At 37.8% G+C, this 24,902-nt stretch overlaps 1 protein-coding gene across 1 annotated transcript in view; it reads right to left on the reverse strand.

The window, feature by feature from the left end:
- The window catches only part of WDR7 (WD repeat domain 7), a 345,210-nt gene that overhangs the window by 256,551 nt on the left and 63,757 nt on the right, over positions 1-24,902 (reverse strand). Inside the window, exons 13-14 of the mRNA XM_021686377.1 lie at positions 22,432-22,627; positions 13,116-13,330 (exon numbers count right to left, since the gene is read on the reverse strand). Coding sequence (XP_021542052.1) covers positions 13,116-13,330; positions 22,432-22,627 — 411 coding nt within the window. The remainder of the gene's footprint in view (positions 1-13,115; positions 13,331-22,431; positions 22,628-24,902) is intronic.

Below are 24,902 nucleotides of genomic sequence, written 5' to 3' on the forward strand. Positions count from 1 at the left end.
TACAAAGATTCTACTGCATATGAATGTATGAATTGCCCATAAAAGAGATGTTTTGATATCAGCACATCATAAGTCCTGGTTTTCAACTGCTGTTATTCTTGCTTTTAAATAAGCTCCCATTAAGGGTGCCTGGGTGGCTCAGTCAGTTGAGCGACTGCCTTCGGCTTGGGTCATGATGCCGGAGTCCTGGGAACGAGTCCCACACATCGGGCTCCCGGCTCGGGAGGGAGCCTGCTTCTCCCTCTGACCATCTCCCCTCTCATGTTGTTTCTCACTCTTCCTCTCTCTCTCAAATAAATAAATAAAAATATTTAATAGATGGATAAATAAATAAATAAGCAAGCTCCCATTAGTTTTGTTACTTTGTTTTGGGTTTTTTACTTGCATCAACCATGTTTTGCACTATTATTTCTAAAAACAAGAATAAGACATGTTTGAGCCTTATTGCTTGTTCCCCAATCAGCCTGCCAGAGGGCACTGCCCTCTCTTCTCACAGAGCGCTCACCCAGTGAAAAGCAGGAAGTACCGGGAAAGTGGGCTTCAGGGTCATTTTGTGCCAAAGATGGAGACCATACTTGCCCTCCCAACTCGGTGGCTGTCTCGACTGCAGCCCACTTCAGCTGAATGTGTCCTCACCTCAGATATCTTGAGCGTCAGTACCTCCACATTGACCACAATCTTCTCTAGATCCAGACCTTCCACCATACCTGCTCTTCAACCTTCCAGAGCAGTGGTTCGCACACTGCTGCACATTACAGTCACCGGGGGAACTTTAACATTCCCAATGCACAGGCTGCATGCACACCAATCCAATCACAAAGCCCGTGAGAAGGAGCGAGGCACCAGTTTTTAAAGATCCTCAGATGATTTCAATTTGCAACAGTCTGGGAACCATTATCATAGAGGCATTCAATCCCTGGATTCCACAATTTTGTCAAAAACTATCAGCCTCATCCTCTTTTGCACTCCTTCCCTCACAAGCCTAGAACTTCTGGTTAATCATATCAATCTCTTACAATTACATCCTCAATGGCCCTTTAACTTCTGAATTACAGAACTGCAATTCAGGAGTGGTGATAAAATTTACCTTATACTTTTTCCTGTATTTTTTACTATAGCTAATTATGGCCCATTACAACTACAAATTCATAGTCAATCCTCTTACTCATCCCTAGCTTCCCCTCTCCCTCCCCCATCTCTACCTCTCTCATCGAGTCCCTACCTGGGTTCTCACTCCTCACAATCTTACCTATAACCTCTTGAAAAAATGTGAAGGTTTTAGGAATGTTCTCTTTTCAATTCCCATCCACTTCACATAGAAACATATACCCACCCAGACATCCAGTCTGCTCCTCCCTCTCTTCAATTTCAGAAAATAAAGTCTTTCTCCTCCAGGTCAAAGCCAATTGCCTTCCCTCGGCCTTTGCAATCTGCCACTCTCTCATTTCCTGGGAAGCTAGCTTCATCAATTACCTCCTCCCTATGCTAATCTAGAATGTTCCTCTATCTACTGGCTCTTTAACCCTAATCCACAAACATTCTCACCCCTCGCAAACTGCATTTTCCTCTAGCTATTCTTTCTCCTTCCCTTAATCAAACTTTTTGTAAGTATCCTACATTTGCTGTTTCTATTTCCACACTTCCCATTCACTCCTGAACCTACCACACTCAAGCTTCTGTCCCCAACATCCTGAGGAGCAGTTCTGGAAAAGGGTACTAATGACCTCACTGACAAACACATTTCAACCCTTCCAATACTGAACATTTATAACATTTGATACAACTAATCACTCTCTACCCTTCTCAAAATTTTTGATCCCTTCAGTTTGCAAGTCAGCATAATCTCCTGGTTCTCCTCAAACTCTTCACACTTCTCTAAAGTGTTTCCACTTCCTCCCCTTAAGGTTAGTATCCCAAGAGTCTATCTCAGCCCATTTGCTACCTCTGAATAATCTCACGGCATTCCGTGGTTTTAAGTACCAGGTATCCATTGGAGATTCCTCAATCCATATAACCAACACCACACCCCTCCATCATCTACAAAGCAACTCATCATCATCCCCCACAAAACCTGCTCCTATATTTGATATCACACTCGATAGAGCCAATTTCTATTCAATCACCCAATCAGAAAACCTGTGAATCAACCTCACTCAGCACCTGCACCTAATTAATCACTAAGGCCTGCCAAATATCACTCACAAAAAATTCTTGAATTTAAGCTCTCCTCTACATTCCCTTGTATCTGTTGCACACACTTGCTCTCATACAAAATTCTTTCTGAAGGAAGGATTCTAATGATTTTGTTTTTTTAAGTGTGAAAGCCACAGAGGCAAAAGCTAAAGTTTACGCACCTTCACATGGTAAGCATGGACCGGCCGGCCTCATTTCACACCACTTTCTGTCTCTCCTCTCTTCAACCCTCCAGCAATGCTGAACACATATAGTATTCCCCACTTCCCAGAACCTACCGCAACCCACCTCCATGCATCACCTGACTACATTCTACTCATTCTTCAACGTACCCTCCTCCAAGCAGCCAATCCTGATCACCTCAGGCTAGTCCAGGTCTCCGCAATACTTTCTACATTTCTCAGCCATCTCGCTTACTCCTCTGCATTGTATTTAGCTGATTATATTTCCTGAGGGTCAATATCATGTCTTATTCATTTTGGCTCTCCAGGGCCAAACACAGTACCTAGTAGTCAATAAATGTTTACTGAACTAGACTGATTCAATTATTTTCTAACAGAGGCTATAAAAGTCAAGAAGTTTGAAAATCTTTTATACAGTCTAATAAAGAACAGATATTTCAAGCATATTAGAAGAAATTATATCTTACCCAAGGTACTAACACATTGGTATTTAGCTACAAATCTTTATATTTCTATCAAATTACTTCAAAATACCTTCAAGTTCCCAAATAAGAGTTAAATATAAAGTATCATACATAAGGGCTACAAAGATCTGGCTGTTGAGGTCATAGGGTTAAATCTATCTACTGTTCCTATTGTCTCAACAGTCTGCCATTTGATTTATTATGTGAGATGGTAAAAGGAATTTCTCCTTTGCTGTATCTCAGACACTGCCCAACAATCTGAATTTCTTCTCAGGTACACTGTGGATTGTTAATGTACTTCCAAAGAGAAACAAAAGTGTGCTAAAACCATCATAAAATAAGACTGATTTTTTCTTAGTTCAGAATAATATGATGAATTACATTTAATATGAACTATGAATTCCATTCATAAATCCATCAAACACCTATTATGTACAAGACAGAGGGCCAATAAACACAAGAGCCACAGGGCTTGTTACGTTTCAAGAAGGGGAACTCCCATGGGGTGCCTGGGTGGCTCAGTCGTTAAGCGTCTGCCTCTGGCTCAGGTCCTGATCCCAGGGTCCTGGGATAGAGCCCTGCATCAGGCTCTCTGCTCAGCGGGAAGCCTGCTTCTCCCTCTCTCACTGTCTCTGTGTGTCAAAAAATAAATAAAAATCTTTAAAAAAAAAAAAAAAAAAAAAAAGAAGGGTAGCTCCCTCATATATGTCATTATTTGACGGTGTTATGCAAGGATCACAGTAAATCCAGTCCTGTCTAATTTAGGGATCCTTAAAAAAAAGGAAGAGAACTAAAAATCCTGTAATCATCAAAAAATGTAGTAAGTTCAATTAAATATGTAGTTAGTTTTTAGAGTTTAGTTTTATTCCTTAATGGTATTTATAGCAACTTAAAACTCGTTACTGTGGAACTGGAGAAAAAGTTGGTGAAAAAATAACCTGAGTTGGAAATCTTCGAAGCATTCATTCCAAACTCTATGAAATAGCCACACATGATGCAAGTGCACATGGGCGTGCGTGCGCGCACACACACACACACACACAGGAGAGCACTGCACTCACAACCAACAAGAGTGTACTTTCTAATGTGTGTGAGAGTACCATGAATGTGAGGTAAATATGAAGAGAGAATAAGAGACAACAACAGAATTAGGACATAAATACATGAAAGGAATGTGAACCACTTGTACAGAGATAAGGAGGAGGAATGATTAATGTAATATGATGGATGGATTGTGGAAGGGGGATGGAAAAAGAGGAAAATAGGGAAGGAGGAGGGAGACAGCGCAGCTGGACTTCTTTGACTTTCTTGTACTTATGGTGCTTGTTATAATAGCAATGTAATAATGTATGTTCAGAAATTGATCCCAATTACCTTACCTATATACCTGTGCCTAATCAATAACCTTAAATCTTTTCAAATTACATTTATGGTTCCAAAAGAATTTTAAGTTTATTATTCCTTAAGGAATCTCTTTACCAAAAGCCTCACATTAAATTCTAAAATCTTCATTCTAGAAATGTTTAGATACCAATTGACAAACAATACAGAGGGAAGAAGTGGCAAAACAAAACAAAAAAAGTCACTGATTGTTCACTGTAGAGTCTGAAGTCATTCTCTCTAACCACTACGTTGTGAGATAGTGGATATGGGCAATAGGTGGGTCAATACATGAGGAAAATTCCAGCCCAGACTGAAGGACTCTGTCACTTGCCAGTAGCTTAAGGATGTTCTCACATAAACAGTCCTTTAAATTCAAACCCACAACTGACCCAGAATAGAGAAAACATATTCACAGATGTGCCTCATCTAGTTCAATAATAAATACACAATTAAGATTTAAAAATGAATGTTTAATACAATTTCTCCTTAACTAATTCATTACTGAATCTTACAATTAACATCAAGTATACAGAAACTCAAAGGGATTCTGGAAAGATCATGGCACTGATGGCAGAATAGTTATTGTATTTTTCCAAATCCTCACACAGAAATAGAGCAATATTAGAATAAACCAAATGTACTGAGAACATTTTCAACAAAATGAGGTGACAAAATATATCCAAAAATCCCAAAATTCAAGCAGGTGGAAAAACCCACCAACAGCTACAAGATCTATCTGGTATCTGGCATCTCTGCAGGACGAAGGAAAGGGAGTAGTGAAGTATGCGACAGATCTGATAGGCAAACCCCAAAATGCTAACCGACATTTATCAGGAAAATACAGTGGGCCCATTTAAAAACAACAGCTGACCGTGGGAGAGGTTTAGCCACCTCCGCAGCAAGTGAATGCAAGGGCCCACAGGAACAAGGTATGAGGGGCTGGCCCGTGGCAGACCCCGTCCACGCGCAACACTGCTGCTTCACGGCTGCCTTCAGGAAAGGGCCCCCGGGAGCGAGAAACTACTAAGAATGCAATCAAAACTGACAGGTAATTCCCCCCACCTGAAAAAAAGAGGTGAGGAATGGTGTTAGGAGATGTCAGAAAGTGAGCCACCGTATTTTTGAACTGCGTGCAACAACAAAAAAGGAAGTTCTGTGAAGTTAGAAAAACTATCTGAACTAATCATTCACAGAGTCCAGGAGACTACTTCGCAAAGAAAAAAAAGTCAGCAACAGAAAAGCACTGAGGTCAAATTATGATAATTAAAAAGAGTAAGAACCCGAAAGAAACAGACATGCTCCAAAAACAGATAAAATGAATGTGCTTATTTCAAAACAAGCTGAAGAACATTTTTAAAATGATACTCAACATGAAAGAACAACATAAATGAGTATTAGAAAAATCATAAATGAAATGACTGAACTCAAAAAGAATTACAAATAAGACATCACGTTAGCAATGAAGCCTCAACTGAAAGAAACACAAGAGTAAATACATACAAACAATAATGCCTCAAGAGAAGCAGAAGGTGAAAAAAAGGACAATGTTAAGGATAAAAAGGAAATGAAGCTTCTTTTCCTTTGCGGAAAAGGTGCTGGCATACCTAAAGAGGCTTGGGCTGCACTGGAAACTGTTTACATAAAGGGCAAATTGAACAAAGAAATACAGATGGCCCCTGACTTATGATTCTTTGACTTTATGATGGAGTGAAAGCGATAAACATTCAGTAGAGACCCTACTTGGAAGTTTGAATGTGGATCTTGCCCTGGGCCAGGGACATGAGATGGGACCCTCTCCCGTGACAGTGGGCAAGGGTGATGGTCTTGGCTCCCAGTCGGGCAGCATGCATGAGGGTCAACAACAGACACACTGACAATCATCTCTGCCCATGCAAACTCCGCTTTTCATTTTCATTGCAGTATTCAGTACATTACATGAGATACTTAACATCGTTATAAATAAGCTTTGTGTGAGATGATTTTGCCCAACTGCAGGCTAATGTAAGTGTTCTGAGCATGGGTAAGGGTGGCTGAGCTAAGCTATGATGTTTGGGGGGTTAGGTGTATTAAATGCATTTTCGACTTAAGAGATTTTCCATTTACAATGGGTTTACTGGGATGTAACCCCACTGTGAGTCATGAAGACAGTAAATACACTGAAAATAGTGGGAATGAGGTTTCTCACAGCTGGAGAAGAGAGTTACAGTGTATCAGGAAGAGAGGCTAGAACAAACACTGTGGTGTCTGATTAGATGTGGAGGTAACACGGTTAACCGATGGTATTTACTGTATCTAGGAAAATAGAGGAACACAGATGTGTGTGCATAAACAGACACATATAATCTAGCTCTGTCTCCTGACACGGCTTGGATGCAATGTCATCCCAGGAGCAATGAGTGCATGCAGCATCCAGATTTGGTTTCTAATTATTATCCCCATTAAAGAGAATCACCCATCACATAGGGACTCAATGAAGTTTATTTCCCTCCTACAGTCAGAGACATTGACCCCTTAGTTTTCTTATGGAAGACTGGACAGATCACTAAGGTTCCTTTATTTATTAAAGACTAGACAACAATTAGTGTAATGTAAAATTTTTGTTCTAATAACCACTTAAAACAACCAAAAATGAAATCTATATATACTTATAAATATATAATAAATATACAACCAACATATTCTTATTTTCTATGAAAATATTCATTAAATTTTTGGAGTAGAATGTTAAGCAAGTTTGATTGATTCTTCAAAGGTCAGACATATCATAAGAATTTTTCTAAGGCCATAAACAGTTCACCAGACAAGGCCTGTATCCCGTATATAACGTCATATGGCTTGTCCCTGTCTGTACCTTACAGCGCCCTTTTCACAGCAAATCATAAAGTCAATTCAATCAGTATAAAATTTTTTTAAGTGAATTTTGTAAGCAAAGAAACACAGAGCATGTTCTCAGTAGGTTATATTTAACTTCTAAATTCCATTCTCTCACCTAGTTACACAGAATACAAAGCTACTGACCTTTGGAAATATAGCCCGTTCATTTTTTTTTTTTTTCAGGCTTTTGACTAATTAGACAACAGAGAGAGAAATGTAATGTAAGAGATAAATCATCCTGGTCATTTTTCAATTTCTTCAGCCTCGTGATCTTTTAATATAAATAGGGTGACTGTTGTACACAATGCCTAAGATATAAAGGTGCCAAACAGAAAATTACACACACTAGGCTTAAGAAATGATTGTCATGACATTAAAGGCTTTCTAGCTCCACTAGTAAAATCCCATTGACCCCAAGTATCCCCCAAGATCTCCTCACCAAGAACCAGTGTCTGTGGCAAATGCTTTATGAGAAAGTTCATCAAAAAGACCACCTGATGTGCTTAGACCATCTCCTTAACATATTACTTTACGCAGACATCAAATCCCACCACATGCTATCTATGATTTACTAGCTATGTTTAGTTTATAAATCTTCTAATTCCTAGTCCAATACACGACTTATGCTGGGTGTTACACGGCATTAAAATAAAGATGGCTCTGCCTTCAAGGGATTAAAACCACTTCCTATCTTTTAACAGATACTACAGCCTACTTTGCTCCTCTTCCACTGAATATTAACTTGGTTATATTCACCTCCCTCTCTTTCATCATTACCAATTAAAAGGAAACAACATCTAGTCAGGGCGAATTCTCCAGTTAACTCTATCAACCACCATGTCCTCTGACAGGGCTCCACCAATACCTCCTCTACCCGCAAAAACGTTCAGTGAGCTCCTAACACAGTAAAACTCGGCTCTTACCTCTGCAGCCACTGAAGCTACTACTCTGTTTTTTATCCTCCAAAAGCAAATGTCTTCCACGATTTCCACCTCTACTTTATCTCATCCTCATTCTTAGTTCATTGTACCAGGATTTCTGACCCAACTAACTCTACCAAAGTGGCTCTCCTAATGATCACCAATGACTTCCCTAATTACTAACTCCACTCTTATTTATTCCCCAAGTCTTAATGTTTTCTCACATCTCTGATCAACTGTTGACCTTGCTTCCTTCAAAACTTCATTTTCGGTTATATGTGTGAACTAGGCCATTGCAGTTTACTTGTCCAAGGTCACCCACAGGCAGCAAGTTACAGAGATGTAATTTAAATACAGATACGCCTGTCACCAGAACCCAGGTTCTTAACCACTCCTTTGAAGTGCTTTTCAAAAAGGAAGCAAAGGCTACTCCATGGAAGAACTGTATCCACAATCTTGTTATTAATAATGCCATTCTCCGATGCAGGTGCAGCAAGCGATGACCCAGAGGCCAATCCAGCCCATTGCCTATTTGTGTATATAAAGTTTTACTGGAAGTCAGTCATAGTCATTCATCTACCTATTGTCTGTGGCTGCTTTCACACTATAATGGCAGAGTTGAATCATTGTGACATAGATTGTATGGTTCACAAAGCCTAAAATTTTTATTATCTAGTGCTTTATAGAAAAAGTTTGCAATGCCTGTCTAACCAAGTGTTTTTTTAGGTTCATCATTGGCAAATCTGAAGGATGATAATAACTAACTCACAGCATATCCGGAATACTCTAATGACAGCAGGCATCCCAAAATATGGACTACAGTCTAATCCATTCTCTTACTCTAGTGTTTATTTTGGGGGAAAAAAATCCCACCCCTACTCTCACTCTCATGCCACTTCTTTCCTAGAGGATGTTTGCTCCCCTTGTACACACCCCATCTCCCACCACTACAAACAAAAGGCAGATGTCTCCTATTACAACCAATCTGAAAGGCTATTCTGTGAGTTGTCTGTATCATCTGTTAACATCTCTGCCATTCTCCCTTCAGCCAGGCTTGGATCTCTGAAATCAGCTTGTATGTCTCAACTCTTCTCTTGCTTATCATTCCTATTTATTCAACCCACACAAGAGCTTCCAAGCCATTCCTTCTTCAACATTTCCTCTACCTAATCATATCCTTGTCCCCACTGCCTCTCACTCTATCAACCCAACAGCCTCACAATTCATTTCCCATGGCAATATTTGTAAGTGTCTGACATACAAATGTCAGATACGGCAAAATATTTCTTAAACAGAGATCTCTTTTTAAGACTATTCAATATCGGGGTGCCTGGGTGGCTCAGTTGTTGAGCGTCTGCCTTCGGCTCAGGTCATGATCCCAGGGCCCTGGGATCGAGCCCCACATCGGGCTCCCTGCTCGGTGGGAAGCCTGCTTCTCCCTCTCCCACTCCCCCTGCTTGTGTGTTCTCTCTCACTCTGTCTCTCTCTCTCTCTGTCAAATAAATAAATAAAATCTTAAAAAAAAAAAACTATTCAATATCGTATTTCTACCCACTAAGGCAAGTCCTCAGCTTTGCATTCAAATAGATTACACAATATGATTCCAATCTATTCCTCCAAGCTAACTTCACACTATGTTTCTTGGGTATTTCCTATGCTTCAGGTACTACATAAAGCACTGAAAATAAAAATATGAGAAACTCAGCTCCTGTCCTCAAGAAGCTTAAAATCTAACAGAGAAAACAGATACAGAGAAAGGAAAAAAAAATACCCTATACAAAGTAAAGTGATTTAAGGAAAGGTCTGACCAGGAAGGTATTGAGTACAAAGAGAACACAAGAACTAATTCTGCCATAGGGGCAGAGAGGATAAGGTTTGGGGATGGCTTCACTATCCTCAGAGAAGAGGGAGTAAAGAAGCAAGGGTGGGGACAGGAAAGGAAACATAAGATATAGGATGTAGGATCTCTACCATTTCTCAACCTTTTTTCTCCAGAGCAATGTTTTTAAACCAGACACAATTTTGCCCCACATGGGGCATTTGGCCATAACTCAAAACATTTTTGATGGTAACACCTGAGCAAGAGAGGGTGCTACTGACATGTAGTGGGTACAGGAAAAATGATTCTCAACATCCTACAATACACAGGACAGCCCCTCACAACAAAGAATTATCCAGCCCAAAATGTCAGTAGTGCTGAGGCTGGGAAACCCTGCTCTAGAGCCATAAGGAAAAGAAGTAAAGGGGAGGGACTCGCTGACAGATTCTGCAGGATGTGTTGGACTGCTGACAATACAGAGATAGCAAAGAAGGAGAATGAGTTATGCCTGGACAGCCTCGCTCACTAAAACCACAAGGGAGAATGCAAAACTGAACGGAGGGCAAAGGTGATTAATAAATGTTCCACATCTAAGGCTTCCCGAACAGGAATAGATCTGATCACCAAGCCAAGACAATCAACTATGAGGGAAGGGAGAAGACCCGGGCAAAGAGGCTGAAGCAGAGGCCTTCCGAGCTTTCTGTTACACATCATCCAATTCAATGCATATTTATTGCACAGCTGCTACTAGATGTCATGAGGGAAAGAGCAATAAATAAGTCACAATCCCTGCCTGCAGGAAGGCTGAATTTCAGTGGGGAGAATCAGAGAAGCATATAAGTTATTATAACACAGAGGAAATTAAGATACATGTCATAAGAGAAACACACAGCGGTTCAAATACACACATCTTTCAAAGATTCAATGCAGTCCTAGGAATAATTCCACTTAACATCCTCTTGATCTTCTAGTGAAAGAAAAGAATCAGAGGAGAATAAATTCCCTATCTTTGGGGCGCCTGGGTGGCTCAGTCGTTAAGCGTCTGCCTTCGGCTCAGGTCGTGATCCCAGGGTCCTGATATGGAGCCCAGCGTCCAGCTCCCTGCTCAGTGGGGAGTCTGCTTTTCCTTCTGCCCCTCCCCATGCTCATGCTTTCAATCTCTATCAAATAAATAAAATCTTTTAAAAAAAAATTCCCTATTTTTGTTTGCAAGGCTCTACATGTCTGCCATAATTAACAAAATTAGCAATATATAATATGTTTTTTTCCAAATAGCTCAACTGCTAACACCAGTCTAACAAGGAAAAGGTGGGATTCTTTCTATACAGTATTCCCATAAAGATTTCACTTTCCATTGAGAGACCATGAAAAAACTTAGTTCCCAAATCTTAGAGTCAGTCCTATACCACTGAGAGGCTCTTAGTTATGTTTTGTTTTGTTTTTTTAAACTTTTGGGTGGGTTTTATTTCTCCTGAGGTTAAAAAGCCATCCAGAGGACAACTCTTTAAATATTCCCCTCAGAAGGAGCCTCAAATTCAACATGAGAAAATAGTTAGAGAAATCTCTAATGGTCCAGCCAACATACATTTTTCATAAAGTGATTACCCTCCTGCAGCCTCAGTTTCCTAAGCCTTTCCCCCCTCCTATAATTGTTTTCCTTGTAGGCCAGGCAACAATTACCACTGCTACAAGACTGAGGAGGTTCACAAGCAATATATTTTACAATACATAAGTGTAGTGTCTCTGATATCTGGTGCTTTTATCACTAATTGCCCTATAAAATGCACTATTAAAACAGGGACAAACAAGATTGTAAAAATCACATAATGGACCATGACCACTTACAAAAGCCATTCATAAATGTTACTGTACCATTTATTTTTCTTCAATTTTCCAACTGTATAATTAAGTTTCCAAATTTTTATTTCTAGGTGATACCAACAAGAAAAAAAATATATTTGAAAACTATATAACATATATACTTGCCCTTACATATACTATTTCATAAATTGGCACCGAATTAAAATTATATAGAACATCAAACAATGTGCTATGAACACTGAATTGCTAGGGACGTCTATATAATCTCTTGAAAGAAAATTATAAGCACAGCAAATGCATTTAAGTTGTGATTTCTATTCAAACTTCAGAACACAGGACAGAAAGCATGAAAGAAAATGAAGAAGGATTTCATAATTCTGATCTATGAAACATACAACAAAGCCGATAAAGCATTTAATATCTTGGGGAAAGACAGAATGATCAAAGATTACTGCCAATTCCTAGAGGACATGGGTCACTGGAACCACCTACAGCATTTTATGTCATCAGCACTGACCACTGATTCATGGGCAAATGTTCAAGTTTGCAGATGAGCCTTTCAACCTGTTTGTTATTTAGCCACATGTCTAACTAAAAAAAAAAGGAATCCAGAATAAGAAAATGAAAATGACAGTACTTGTGTTACCTACTAATAATTCTAATGAATACTTAGATGCAGCTGGGAATTTTAAGATGTGACTCCGATGAAATGCTGGGACTGTCTGTAAGTTTCACTTAGACCTTACCAGAGACAAGCGACTTCTAACAATACCACAGAACACAAATACCACAAACCAAATAGTGGCTGGCCTCTATAAAACTGAAGACAAGTAACCCATTAATGAATTGGGATTATTTGTTCTTCTTTTCGTAGGGTAATCTTCTATTAACTGAAGAAGTAACGGATGTCGTAATGGGAGTATCAGTGGGGAAAGTGTGATTGAGCTTGGGTCTTACAGTGCTTGTGCAACTCCGCCATACCTATTCTCAAATATCCTCCTATATCTCCATAATGGCCTAACCTTACTAAAATCAGAATCTTTGACTTTAAAAAAAATGAGCAGCCACAATTAGAAACATCTTAATTGTACCTAAATTATTATTTTTTCTTCCTAGAGATATTAGCTAGTGCTCAATCTTTCGACAGGAAGACTGTCAGAAAACCATAAAGACAGATTATATGAAAAATGTTTGCTCTAATTTCAGATTCAAGTCCCTTAACTCCATAGGAATCATTTTAAAATATTTTAAGTGGTAAGAATAACCTACTTTAAAAAAAAAAAAAAAAGCCAAATACTTGAAATATGCAAAAACGATGTTGGTCAGACCTACACAAAATCAGAAGCTTATTTTTCATCAATGTCATCTCCCAAAAGTTATTCCTTAAGCCATGCCAAAACTGTGTTATGAAACGGAGTAGGATGGGGGCTACACACATGAACCCACACACAGAACTTACTTTGTCAGAGGCCTCAGAAGCCAAGAGGTTAGTTGCAAGAGTCTGTAGTTTATGATGGGCCATGTTTTTAAGAGCGGCCAGACTACGCCGTGTCATGGCCTGCTTTAGGTTGACTGCCGGATGACTGAGAGAGTCAACTGCAGCAGGAACTGCTTCGTCGCAGGCATTTAGTATCTCCACTGCTGTGATCCCCATCACACAGCGATCCAACGCGCCTAGAAGACGTATACATTCACAATTAGTACACACAACACTATAACCGCTGAGTCATTTTTTAAGGAAAGAAAATGCATAGACGTTTTTTATGTGGGGGTATTTTTCTCTCTGCCTCCCAGAAACATTTCCTTGTGCTTCCCTCCTCTGAGGATCTTCCAGGCAACATTACCTTAGCCGTTTCTTCTCCTGTAATGCCCCAACCGCAACTTCCCAAGAAAGCCAGGTTCAGAGCCGAGACCTCAACAACATCCCCCAGGCTTTTCCACTGTCTGCTTCCAAGACGATCTTCTTGATACTCCCCACCATTACTCTACTACAAATATCAGTTTCTATGATTTCACCTTCCTCTAAGTTGCCTATCAATCACAAACAAAAAAGAGCTAAATTTTGCTATTCTTCTCATTCTTTCTACTTTAATAATTCCTGGAGCTTCTCTTTCTCTAGGGAATCTCCACAAAGCAGGAAAAAAACTGTAACTTCTCATTCTGTCTGCAAATGTCTTGACTTTTACTATTTATACCCAATCAAATGTTTCTATGGGTGTTTATGAAAATAACTACTACTCCAACTTATGAGCACTTCCAAGCTTCTTCATTTAGCCATTCTTTCCATTCATCTCCACCTATGAATTTCACGTCTAAGCTAAGGCACAACTCCTTCCTACAATGCAGACAGCTTTTCTCTATACTTTGTTTTAAAGGGTCTCATTACATGGATTTGTACATAATCTTCTGAAGATTATAATAAGGACAGTGAAATGATGAAGTTTATTTTGATCCACTGAGCATTCCTCCAGTCATTCTAAAAGAGGACAAATCAATTTTGAAAAATAGCCATAGAGAACACCAGAAACATAAATGTCACCAAAATGCAAGATTTCTGTTGTGTCTTTGAGCTAGTACCCAAACACCCCAACATATTTTATTCCCAATATTGAGTATTTATATACATGCCAGTCAAGTTTGCCCCTCCCCTTCCTTTTTTTTTTTTTTAAAGATTTTATTTATTTGACAGAGAGAGACACAGCGAGAGAGGGAACACAAGCAGGGGGAGTGGGAGAGGGAGAAGCAGGCTTCCCGCGGAGCTGGGAGCCCGATGCGGGGCTCGATCCCAGGACCCTGGGATCATGACCTGAGCCGAAGGCAGGCGCCCAACGACTGAGCCACCCAGGCGCCCCTGCCCCTCCCCTTCCTTAAAGGGCTTAACTTCTTTTCTTTCCAATAGTAGTCCTGGAATTAATTCTTGGTGATTTTAGTATTAACACAAATCAGTGTTTTACTAACCAATTCATTGAGTCTTGACCAATGTATTCTGGAAGGCAAAGCATAAGGAGGAGCTGTTGCCTGAAACTTTCTGTGTATGTATGAAAAGGAGGGTGTGTATACTCTAAAAGGATTTAAAAATTCAAAAATGTTTGAAAATCACCAGCACATATGATTCTTCCACACATCCCGATCGCCTGGCTCTTTGAGTTCCTACACTTGATCCCAGACAATGGTCACATTATAAACTTCTCATTACCAGTAACTAAATCCTACCATGACCCCAATGTCAAAAATTCCACTCTCTGATAGCAGCTCCCATTCTTTACTTCAACCCTATGACCCAATAATTCCTTGTTCAGCACTGACTCCAAAAATTCATTCACCTATCATGTTTGCCCTGCCCCTTACTTCCCTATGTCCCATAAACTAAAATTCCATCGTCCGTCTTCATAAGCACAGCTCTGTCCTCATCTCACTTCCTTGTCCCAGCCGAGCAAACTCCAACCTTGGTTGAATCCAACTCTCCAGCTACTTCACACCTGTACAATGAAGATGGATATGAATGAAGAACATGCTGAAAGATCCACTTGAAATTCATGACCACTGATCTCAAGGGGTCCTTAATAGTGACCGCATTTCCACAGATCTTTCATTTTCCTACTCTCCTAGTTAATTATTTCATAGCTTTTCTCTCCTCCAATCTCCAACACTCCATTTCCTGCCCTCACCTGGATGAAAAGTTTTGTTTCTTATTTCATTTAGAAAGAAGCAATTAGAAAAGTTCTACCAGCTCCCACCACATCTCCACTCACATTACTCTATAATTACACATGAACTATCCAGACACCTACCTAACACACTTGTAGCTTAAACCCCATCCCTCTCTTGTCTGCCCACAGACATCATTTCAGCAACTCTCCCCTTTCTCTTCATCTGTTTTCCCTACCCACTAGATCATTACCACCAGCATATGATCATTCCCATCAGCATATAAACGTGCAATTATTTCACCTGTTTAAAAAAAAAACACAGACCAATAAAAATGACAAAAACAACACACTTGACCCAGTATCTCTCTCCAGCTGGTATCCCATTTTTTATCATCCTCTATATAGCTATCTACATTTGCTACCTACAAATTTTTCTCTTCCCATTTTCCTTTGAACTTACTCAAATCAGATTTCACCCCAAACATGCAAAGAACCTACTCTCCATGTTGCCAAATCCAATATTCAGTTCTCAGTCCTCATTTTACTATGATTTACTATCAGCTGCACTTGTTCCTTCTCTCTACTCCTTGAAACACATTTTTTTTGCTTGGCTTCTAGGCAACCACACTCTTCACTTTCTTCTTCCTGGAGTCCATTTTAGTCTCCTTTGCTGGTTTCTTCCACATCACAGAAATATATCTAAACCGTGTGCATCCTCTTGGTGATACATCCAGTGTCATGACTTTGAGTATCTTCTACATGCTAAGAAGTCCCAAATTTACATCACCCACTCTGGTATCCCCAACTTGAACTCCTGACTCATATACACAATTTACTCATCAACATGTCTACTTGGATGTCTAATATTCAACTCAGTATTTAAAAAAAAATTTAATTCTTGGTCTTTCCAAAACCTGCTTTTCCCATTGTCTTCTCAATGTCTAGAAATGAATTCCATCCTTTGAGTTGCTCATTATGAAAACCTTGGAGTCAACTTTACCCATCTCATTCTTTTATGCCCCTTATCCAACTATCAGCAAATCCTGTTCACTCTCCCTTCAAAATATACCTAGAATTCAACCACTCCTCACCAGCTCCACCACTACCACTCTGGTGTAACAATCCATCATCTTTTATTGCCTAGAGGCAATCGCATAAAAGCTAATCTCCCTGCTTCTACCCTTTAACCACCTTCAGGCTATTCTGGATAAAAGGAGGAAAATATATGACAGTGAGGACAAAATTCAAATCAATAAAAACCAACCCAAAACTGACACAGATTTTTTAAATAGCAAACAAGGACACTGAGAGTTATTATAATTGTATTCCAGATGTTCAAAAAGTTTGAATAGAGAGACATGGAAGATACCAAATGACCAAAATCACACTTACAGAGATGAAAACTACAATGTCTGAGATGAAAAATACACTAGATGGGAATAATGACAGATTAGACATTGTAGAAAAGAGACTAATAAACCTGAAGACCTAGAATAGAAAATATATACAACACAGAGAAAAAATAATTTTAAAAAATGAAAAAACAACCTGTGATCTGTAGGCAATTTCAAATAGCCGAGTAAATATATAACTAGAATCTCTAAAGAGAGGAAAGGCAGGGAAGGATCGAAAACATATTTGAATGAATAATGGCCAAAAAGTTTCCAAATTGGTCGAAAATCACCTACCAACATATCCAAGAAGTACGATAAACCCTCGGCACAAATATAAAGAAAACTACAATCCAACTTCTCAAAATCAATAATAAAGATAAAAAGAATACTTTTAAAGCTGTTGGAAAAAAACAGACACAGCACATATAGAGGGACAAAGCTAAGGGTGACAGCAGATTTCTCATTGGAAATAATGCAGACAGTGGAGTTTTAAAAGGAAAAATAAAAAACAACTGTCAACCTAAAATTCTCCAACCAGAATAAAAATCTTAAAAATGAAGATGAAACAAAGAGTTTTTCAGACACACAGAAGTTGAAAGAATTCATGATGCATAGACCTGCACTACAAGAAATATTAAATATTAGGCAAAAGAAAATCATTCCAGATAGAAATTTGGATCTATGCAAAGCAACAAAGAGCAATAGAATGGTAACTACATGGGTAAATATGGAAGATTTTGTTTTTATTATTCAAATTTCCTTAAAAGAGACTATTTAAACAAATAAACAAATAGAAAGAAATAATGTTCTGGGGCACCTGGCTGGCTCAGTTGGGGGGGAGCGTGCAACTCTTGATCTCAGGGTTGCGAGTTCAAGCCCAATGCTGGGTGTGATCACTTAAAATTAAAATCTTAAAAAAAAAAAAAAAGGAAAGAAAAAAGAAAAAAAGAATGTTCCAAATGAGTGAAAACCATGAGCAACAATATGGATGATATAAAAGATAAGAAGTGGTAGAGAATGGCCCAATTATTCTTCAATATAATTATTCTTTGCACAGAGCAACTGGTCTGTGTAAAAGAAATGGAGAGAAATACAAAGGTAAGAAGATACCACGCTGTGAAGGGCCTTGTCTTAAAGGCTATAGGAAATAAATTTTTTTTCATTAAGACCGTACATGAACCAAGTATTGTTGCTGTTGTTTCATTTCCTAAGATTAATTTTCCAGCAGAGTACAGGATGGATTAGAAGGTAGAAAAAGACAGGAAAGCAAATAAAGATAGCCTAGGTGTGAAAAAATATAGTCCTAAGTTAGAATAATACTATGGAAACAAAAAAGGAAGCCAAGGGGTACCTAATGGGAGGGATTTAGTAATTATTAACTATATAGAGGGCTCATGGTGGGGAAGGTAGCAAAGATGGTTATATTTCCACTGTAACAACCTCTTCCTTCAAAATTCCCAAGTGAATCATCCATAGGGAAAAAAGAAACTCTGATTACATTGGTTTTACTATGATTTTGTAAAGGTATCATTTTTTTCTTAACCATTCTATCCTTTGTGCCTTTGCCTGTCCTATAGTATTTTTTTGTAACAGAATGAAAAACAAAAATGTAGGAGATATAGAAAAGTTGATGATGTAAGCCATACGTTGTGAAATAGAAACATAAAATCAAATTTCCACTGTACTTAAATACAGCAGGCAAAGGGTCAAAATGTGAAGAAAATACTTGCTACTAAACCCTTCTAATAACAAAAGATTGGGCAGAAGTACCACCTCCTGATTCTCTCTAGTAATTTTAGTAACAAGACAAAACTATCAATTTAAGTAAATAAAAGTATTTATTAAAAGGAAAATAATTATAAAAATTACAAACTACACAAATAGCACTTATAAATCCATTAAAGATACCATCAACTGACTAATAGGCAAATGTTTTGGACAGAAAGTTAAAATAATAGAAATACACACTACCAATGAATTTAGGAAAAATTATGCAATCTTATAATCAATAAAATTGATTGACAATTTCAAGCAAATAAATAAAGTCTTAAGCAAGAATAACACACACTAAGACTTTACTTGTGTGAAAAACCTGATTGACACTTAATGCTTTTGATTATCCAAGCTTTATATGTTTTTCAATAGACATGAATATCCATTAGTTCATAATTCTCTGCTACCCTTTATTAGATAATTAAGTTTTTATAAAATGACTTTAATGCATATTCCATAAAGTAAATGCAAAAACAGGAAGATTTCAGAAAACTCCTAGACAGAAAATAAAGAAAAAACATAAAAGAGCAAAGTAAAGGAACAGGACTTCCTACACTAATTTCTCATATATTTGGCAAGCACTATTGACGTTTGCATCTGTATGAGAACAGCTAGTAACTGTCTCTACAGGAACAGGTCTATGATGTGAGAATCACTTTTGTTCTGTAACAAATATGATAAAAATAGATACATGAAAATGCTGTTTAAACTTGCTAATGGCGAGATAAGAACATTTTGTAAAATCAGTCATTATGTAGAGCATGCCACTATTTCCCAAACAGACAGGATTTTGACCTTGTCAAAGGCCTGTGGAAGCAACTCTTCCCACCCATTCGGAACATCAAATGTGAAGAATGAGAGAGTTGCTCCCCGAAGCACGTGAACAGCTCCATGCAGAAGCAGCCACCACCTAGGTCAGTGGGCCACCTTTAATAAGTTCCTAAGTAGAAGTCAAGAGCTCCAGCTGGCCAAATCTTGTTGCTAGTTATTTGACTAATTTTCTAACTATCTAAGATGTGAAGGAATAATAACTTTCCTGGCCTCCGCATCACTATTAGTTGTTACTAGACATAATAAAGATGACACAAGTAAAGAACAAAAGATTCTGGACCTCTGTCTTTCTAATGAAATTTTATTTTACTAGCTTCAACTTCATTTCATTAGGAAATAAATACTGGAAATAAAAACTTCCTATCTGAGGGGCACCTGGGTGGCTCAGTCATTAAACGTCTGCCTTCGGCTCAGCTCATGATCCTAGGGTGCTGGGATCGAGCCCTGCATCAGGCTCCCTGCTCGGCGGGGAGCCTGCTTCTCCCTCTCCCACTCCCCCTGCTTGTATTCCCTCTCTCGCTGTCTCTCTCTGTCAAATAAATAAATAAGATCTTTAAAAAAAAAACCAAAATCAAAAAAACTACCTATTTGAAGGGAAAAACAACTAAAGAAAATGCTGCATAAAAGTATAAAGACATTTTTAAGTGTTTTTAAGCTAGAAACATCAGTAAAATTCAAAACAGCAAGCAGAAAATTACACACTATGCACGAGTACTTTTAGTGTAATATATCTTCATTTGTAAAAATATATCCCCAAAATGCTAAGAAGCGGGATAAAGTGTCTCCTCACAGTTTAAATACATTTCATACATCAAACCTTGGCTGAATCTGATTTATTTGGCTTCATTTTTTTATTTATTAAATAAATAAATTTAATAAATAAATAATGTCAATACCTTCAGGATGTGCCTTACTCACTCCCGAGGGGACTTTATATCACTAGCTAAAGCCTGAGCAGCAAGGAAGAAAAAGGAATGTATACCTCCTATTCTGGTTAAATCCAAAATAAATTCTGCTTCTTTATCTTTTGATTTAAAAATGGCACATTGACTGACTGTTTACCTAAATCCTCTTGAAGGTAAGATAATTGTGAAATTTCAATATTATATATATTGTGTTTAATCTAAAATGGGCTTAATTACACTACACTGGCTATAAGAGTAATATCCTTCAGTACACCTATAGTTGGGAGCTATCTGTCAACAACTCCTGGGGAAATTACTTTGTCTTTCAGTAACATTTGTAAAGAATTTCATATTCATATTCCTTACAAATGTATTTAAAGTACCTGAAGTAGTCAAGTATCAATTATTTAAGTATCTGAAAAATTCAGAAAAATGATATTCTCTTCCTTTATAATATTATTTTAATTTTTAGAAAGTCCTAGACAAGTTTACCATATTCTCACATCTGTGCTTAATTTATCAATTGTTAATCAATTGTTAATTTAATATTTATAGTATTTTAAAACAGTGCTTCCTGAAGGTCACTGCTGTTAAGAACTTACTTTCTTTAATATTAATCCTCAAAGTTTTAAATACTTCAAAATGTAGGTAAAATGACATTCCCAAGTTCAACAAAGTAACAAGGAAAGCAGTATGTTTGTTAAATAACATTAATAGCAAATATAAACACATGCATAGACACAAATTTCGATTTCACATACACATGCACACACTTATAAATGTCCACTATACACCAGGTAAATATCATTTTATTCTCCCAGCAGTACTATAAAATAGGAACTATTATGATCTTCATTTTACAGAGTAGTAAGTTGAGAGACAAAAGTCCAGTAAGTTGCAGCAGATCGCACTGCTAGCAAATGGTCGATCCTAAATCCACACCAAGCAGTCGGACTCCAGAGCAACACAAACTGGGCATATTTAGTTTGTGGGGTAGACAAAACCAGCAAACATGAAACAGTGCTGGTTGGCAGACAGGATATCACAAAAAGGAATACAAATGAGACAAAGTTACATATGTAATATGACAGCAATTTTGTTTCTAAAAATGCACAGAAATAAGACCAGAGAGAAATATGCCAAAATGTTAATATTTACCACTGAACAATGAGATATCAGTTCATTTCTTCTAATCTGTGCTTTTAATTTTAACAGAAAGCATGACCCTCTTTTATAATCAGACAAAAAAAAATTAAAGGCAAAAGCTTAAGAAGTTTGACACTCTTCAAGAATGTTCCCTCTTGGCAAGATTGCCTACATACTACCAGTTAAAACAAGGACTATAAATAACAGATCCCTGAGACTGTGACTACTTGTTACAGAAAGAATTAGCAGAACTCCCTACTGCACCACAGAACAAACAGAAATATGTATATAGTCTGATTTGGAAAAGGACTATTTAAAACAAAAAAAATGAAGAAAAGAAAAACAAATTAGTAGAAGTATTATGTAGTACAACTAGGACTTTCATCACTCATAGAAGATGACTTAAAAGGGTAAAAGTAGAATAAAATGTGTTTTTAAAAGCCTAAAGCAGTAAACATTTAGTTACACACTTAAAAATTTCCCAAGGAAAACCATAAGATTCTATGCATAAACATTATACATAATTGTGTGTACTTCTAAGCCACACGTTACTTGTTCTATATTACGCCCCAAATGTAAAATTTCTGAAACTTGAAATTTTAAACGTTCTCTCTAGATATTAAAACTTTTGTTTCAATTACCTCCTATAATTAACTGCTCCATATTGCCTTTCTGCTGTTCATATAATACAGAATTTTTTCTTCTTCCACTGTTTCTGAACTTGATACAAAAATGGTTTCCTTAATCTTGCTCACAATTTACCTCATGAATTATACAGAAATCACTTAGGTTTTGTTGTCTGTGTTGCCTGTCCTAATCTGTATATTGTCTTCAACTGCATTCCTTTGAAGATCAGTGAGCTACTCTAAAGTATTTGGCACAGTACAACAAATGAGAGGACATTTAAATAGTTCTTTGTTGACAATGATGAAAACATTTAGAAAAAGCAGTGGTCAGAAGAAAAAGCAGCAACTTTTTACATTTTAGGTCTTTCTTCCTCACATAAAAGATTAATTTCCAGGAAATCAAATATACCCATTTAATTTTCTAGCCTGTCTCTTAACACTTGTTCTTACCAGTATCCATTTGCCAGACGTAGACAGAGCCATCTGAACATCCCACTACTAGGTAATCATCAGAAGGCCTCCACTTGATGACCTGAATAGGGAAGAGATGCCGAGATGCCAGCATAATGCATTTCTTCTCTCGCAGACTTAGAAGCCCCACTGAGTGGTCACTGGCTACAGAGCAGATGCAGTGCTGCACTCTTGCCTAAAAAGAAGAATAAATGTTAATTATATTTAGATTAAATTCAGAATAAAATGGACCTGGTCCTCAATAACGTAAACCAAAATTAGTTATGCATTCACTGCTGCTGAAAACCAACCACAGTATTAAATTGTGTTGAAAAATGTGTTCCTTCCTATTATACATAGAACACCCAGTTCAATCGTGACAACACTTTAAGAAATGCTAAATGCGTCCTAGATTAAAGATGGAAAAGATGCCTTAGAGAATGTGCTGTTCATCTGTGAAGATGACCTTACTAACGTGATCGCTGTACCGGCGCAGGCGAAGCTGGAAAAAAAATTGATCTGTTATGATGCGTTCTCTTTCCACAGTGTGAACTTTCCTTTGTTAGCAGCTACAGCGGGCTTTCTGCGGTGCTGCTTTCTGTTTGGGACTCTGTCATTTTGGACCCATGTTCTTCCCTGCTCCTTTGCTCAAAAACAATACCCTCCTGGTCCCTCAGCCACAATCATGCCTTTCAAGAGGCAGCGATATTTGGTATTATGTGTAGACGTGCTTCACAGCTTCTGTCTGTAATGTCAGCAGGTGCACCCCCCCCCCCAACGCACAACAGCCAATTAAACATTCTGCTGTGCATTCTCTGCTCATCTCTAGTTGGTGCCTTTCAATTCCTTTTAAAACAAGATGGAATATAAATAATCAAACAAAGATGGTAAAGATTTTCACTAGCAACAGAGAACGGAGTCCACAACCTAGACAATGAAAAATTAAGGTATTTAAATTTTTAAGACAATTTATAAGCTATTTAAAACTTAACATTTTAGTGATTTATTGGATTATGCTTTCAGTTCATACGGAGGTGAAACCATATGAAAACAGCCACACATCACTGGATATATTGTGAATAATATTGGGGATGAGGCCCACTGCACTGTATACACAGTATCCCTTCAATGGGATCCAAAGGAGAAACTTCTCAAACCTCACCGGGCTGGGCTTTGCCTAAGCAAACAGTTTTAGCTAAAGAACAATCCCACACTGATTAGGACATCTCACTGAATGGGAAATGCTGACAGGGGTATCAAATGGAAAGAGGTGGGGGTGGCCAAATGTGCACAGAAAATACAAGTTACCGCTGTTAACTTTATCCACAGAACTTCTAAGAACCTTTAACATGCTGATGGGAATGGAATTCTATGAAGGGACTACAGTATCACATATCTTGAAGTTTATCTGACCATGGTGATCTTAGAAGACCGAGTTTTGGAGGAATACACTTTGGAAAAAGCTGCTGTAACTGGTTCCTTTCACGTTTTGGCTACTAAGACACCTAGGCTTGAATTTTCTACCCATCACAGTTGGGGGGGGGGGGGCATGCACTTCTGCAATGCGGACTCAGCCTCCTCTACTTTCTTCTGTTTCTCTTCATTGTTTAGCTTTATGTTTATTTTCGTAAACAACTTAAAATCAATTTTTGAATGAAGCAGAGCATTAATAAAACAAAGTAAGATTTAACTATCTACTTTGTTCTTAAATTCAGGTATGTTAACCACCTTTTATTCTGTGTTAGCTTTCTTTGTACTTTTTGTTATACAATGATTTAAACATTATAACCAGCATAGGTGTTTACTAATTTTAAAAGTTAAAAAACCAAGTTCAGAAAGATGTTATGAACCTTATTAAAACATCATATAGAATTTTCCTAAACAAACATTTTTTAAGCTTACTTATTTCATGTTCCCTGATAAGCATTCAACTATAACATAAAACATGATTTCTTCCTTTAAAAAGACGTAAGGACTGAGGGGTAGTTGACCATGGCACACAAAAAAATTAGCTTTATAATTAAGCAATAAATCAAAATAAAGTGGCAAAGTACAAAAAAAATCATTTAAATATGGCAATGTTAGAATAAAACAGTGAAAATATATCTGGGATGCCTTTATTTCAGACCATATAAAATATTTATGAGTTCCACCAGACATACACTGCTAACCAAAGATAACAGACAGTTTAATACAATGGATGCTTAGCATTTCTACAGATTACCATTAGTAATGACTTTGTATTTATCAAATATATCCATCATTCAACTCACAAAAAGGGATGGTTGCTACATTAATGGTTAACTACTACTACTACCATTCGGCAGCATCAATCTGCAAAAAGTGGTCATTTTATCTATTTCTCTCATCACAGGAAATAAATGTTTGCAGGGATCTTTTCCTCCTAGACAACATTTCTTTTCATCTGTCCACGTCCTTTAATCAGGCACCGATCTGCCGCACCGCACACA

The sequence above is a fragment of the Neomonachus schauinslandi genome, chromosome 14, assembly GCF_002201575.2.
Source record: "Neomonachus schauinslandi chromosome 14, ASM220157v2, whole genome shotgun sequence".
Taxonomy (NCBI): Eukaryota; Metazoa; Chordata; class Mammalia; order Carnivora; family Phocidae; genus Neomonachus; species Neomonachus schauinslandi.